The sequence below is a fragment of the Belonocnema kinseyi genome, chromosome 4, assembly GCF_010883055.1.
Source record: "Belonocnema kinseyi isolate 2016_QV_RU_SX_M_011 chromosome 4, B_treatae_v1, whole genome shotgun sequence".
NCBI lineage: Eukaryota > Metazoa > Arthropoda > Insecta > Hymenoptera > Cynipidae > Belonocnema > Belonocnema kinseyi.
Genome location: NC_046660.1, coordinates 38,212,962 through 38,214,310, shown reverse-complemented (window position 1 = coordinate 38,214,310; position 1,349 = coordinate 38,212,962). Strand labels below are relative to the sequence as shown.

At 25.9% G+C, this 1,349-nt stretch overlaps 1 protein-coding gene across 7 annotated transcripts in view; it reads left to right on the top strand.

The window, feature by feature from the left end:
• The window catches only part of LOC117171551 (synaptic vesicle glycoprotein 2B-like), a 17,151-nt gene extending 16,593 nt beyond the window's left edge, over positions 1 to 558 (top strand). For 5 of the 7 annotated variants that reach the window (XM_033358973.1, XM_033358974.1, XM_033358975.1 and 2 more), the window contains 2 exons: positions 45 to 172; positions 278 to 385. In XM_033358973.1, coding sequence (XP_033214864.1) covers positions 45 to 172; positions 278 to 312 — 163 coding nt within the window. In that variant the 3' untranslated portion in view covers positions 313 to 385. Of the gene's footprint in view, positions 1 to 44; positions 173 to 277; positions 386 to 437 lie in introns of those variants that run through there. The other 2 variants (XM_033358971.1, XR_004466902.1) reach the window with 2 other exon arrangements.
• The last annotated feature ends 791 nt before the right edge of the window (positions 559 to 1,349 follow it).

Below are 1,349 nucleotides of genomic sequence, written 5' to 3'. Positions count from 1 at the left end.
CTTTTTAATTTTAAAAAATTTAAGTTTTTTTTTAAATTTTTCAGCGTCTTTGCATCAACAATATCTGGATTTTCTAGCCGTTTAGGTACTATGTTTGGTAACGTTGCTGTTACTTATTTAATTGACGATAAGTGTATTATCCTAATTGCAAGTGTCTCGATTCAATTATTATGTAAGTAGAAATTACGGAATATTGTTAAAAACTACTGAAAAATTATAAGTTTTCTGCATGATCATAAAATAATGATAATTATGATTTTTTGTGAATAATTTTCAGTGGCAACCGCCCTCAGTTTAACACTTCAGGCTTGAAGACATCCAATTATTTATAGTATGACAAATTATCCTGCAAATATAATAAATAATTAATAGAATTATCATATATCAATTTGTAAATACGAAACATTCATAATCTAATAAATATTTTTTCACTTTAGGTGGATTGGAAAGTTATTTTTAAACAAGAAGACGTTCTTTAGCTGCACTTTTTGGCGCGAAATTTAAGAAATTGATGAAGTAGCTTGCTCTTTGAAAAGAATGCCGCTATTTATAGAAAGAAACAATTAAGTTCGTAATAATCTTACCTATGTAAAAGGTTAATAGATACGCAAAGAGAAATATTTTTTTATGGTTTTCTTATAAAAAATTCAAGAATTAAAGTTTAAAAATTTTAAATATTAAAAGTTTTTAATATTATATACTATTTTGTTGTTGAAATATTAGAATAACGATAACACTTTGCTCGTTAGGAGGTAATTTTAGTATTACTACATTTTTTGCACAAAGAGATTATTAGGTTGTTCTGATAATGAAGGCGCTTAGCATTATGTTAAAAGTTTAATACGCGTTGAAACAAGCAAGTTTAATATTCAAATGACCAAGTATTTTTTAAATAGCAAAAAATTGAAAATGAAAATTTTTAATTGAAGAAACTGGAGGATTTCACAACAGAAACAAGCCTGCGTTCAAAAACATATGAAAACATTTTATTTTTAAAATTAATCTTTTTGCACTCTAATTAACATAAAAATATGTCAGAGAAATACTAGTAACATTAATTCTTTAAAATCTTATTCTAAAATCCAATCCAATTACTCATTATAAATACTCAATTTTTCTAAACGTTAAAAAAAATGTTTTCATCAAATTATTAAGTAAGTAATAGCAAAACAAACTGAGAGATGATTTCTTGAGTCGCATACAATTAAACAGCCTATGCGTGGCATAATTTTGAGAATTTTTAGCTCAACATGGTTGTTACGACATCCTTCAAATGACTCTTAATTATTATCTACACATGTCAACAGACTCAGCGCCGCGACTAAAAAAAATGAAAAATAGAATTTGGT